This window comes from Colobus angolensis, unplaced genomic scaffold, assembly GCF_000951035.1.
Source record: "Colobus angolensis palliatus isolate OR3802 unplaced genomic scaffold, Cang.pa_1.0 Scaffold120, whole genome shotgun sequence".
In the NCBI taxonomy this organism is placed as follows: domain Eukaryota; kingdom Metazoa; phylum Chordata; class Mammalia; order Primates; family Cercopithecidae; genus Colobus; species Colobus angolensis.
The window spans coordinates 1669968-1671226 of NW_012113142.1; the positions used below are offsets into that span (position 1 = coordinate 1669968).

At 60.3% G+C, this 1259-nt stretch overlaps 1 protein-coding gene across 1 annotated transcript in view; it reads right to left on the minus strand.

The window, feature by feature from the left end:
* The window catches only part of SRRM3 (serine/arginine repetitive matrix 3), a 91048-nt gene that overhangs the window by 3313 nt on the left and 86476 nt on the right, over positions 1 to 1259 (minus strand). The window contains exon 11 of the mRNA XM_011930838.1: positions 1178 to 1257. Coding sequence (XP_011786228.1) covers positions 1178 to 1257 — 80 coding nt within the window. The remainder of the gene's footprint in view (positions 1 to 1177; positions 1258 to 1259) is intronic.

The window sequence follows — 1259 nt, forward strand, 5'->3', positions numbered from 1 at the left end:
GGAGGCTGAGGCAGGAGAATGGCATAAACCCGGGAGGTGGAGCTTGCAGTGAGCTGAGATCCGGCCACTGCACTCCAGGCCGGGCGACAGAGCGAGACTCCGCCTCAAAAAAAAAAAGGAAAAAAGCATAATCTGGCTTCTCCTTCAAGGTGGTCTGGCTTTGAGCTCTAGGGCAATGCCCCCCCAGCGCTTCTTGGTTACTTGGATCACCAAGGATTAGGAGGGACTAGTTTGAGAATCATACCCTGTTAGAACTGAAAAGTTGCTCATGAAACCCTGGTTATTGTACAGGTGACAACCGAGGCCCAGAGAGGCACACTGATCTCCCAAGGCTGCCCAGCAAGGCAGTGTTGGGCTCAGAACGTTTTGCTTGTGTTCCCCCCACCCTCTGCCAGTGTAATCTAGGGCTTCAGGGTGATTTCCACAAAGGCAATCCATAATGTCACCCGGAGACCCAGGCCCAGACACTTCCAGTCCTAGCAGAGAAACTGATCCTGGCTTCACCAGCCACGCCCTGGGCACAGCTCCACAGGTGTGTAGGGCAAAGGAGTGTGGCTGGCTCCTCTGACAGCTGCCCCGGAGATCAGACTGCTGTGCCCCCTCCTCCAAATCCCCCAGGTTAGTGAGAAAGAGAGAGGCAGACAGACGGACAGCTGACCAGGGCCAGACCAGCTCACTTGGGTATCTCCCAGGCAGCCTGTGCAGAGGGGTCCGCCTGGCCCCCAGGCTGACCACAGGCCACTCAGCAGGCTGGACCTTGAGATGAAGGAGAAAAGGAGACATCATTGTCCTGAGATGGATGTAGGGAGGGCAGGAGGGGCTCCGAAGGGATGGCGGGGCTCTTGCAGAGCTAAATTCCATGCCGGCTGCTGCTCACCCAGACCGAAGTACAGAGCCGTCTCTCCTTCATGGGCCCTCAGGCCCCCACCGGGACCCTTCCCTCTGAGGCCTCCTGCACCTGTCTCTCTGATCGCCCCCAGCACCTCCAGTTCTAGCCCTCTCCTCCCCTGGCCCCCTACCCTGGCAGAACCCACTCATTGTCCTTTAGCCCCTCCACCCCCCTCCCTGTGCCACGATCAGTGGATCCTTGGAGAAGGTCCCCGGGCCGAGGTCTCTGTCCCTGATCGGGGTCAGCGGCCCCAGCCCTGAGCCCCCGGTCCCCCAAGACCCTCCATACCTGGTGATGCGCCGCGGCTCCATGAAGCTCGGCGAGTCCCGGCGCCGCTTGCGGATGGGCGAGTAGCTGCGGGAGCGGCGCC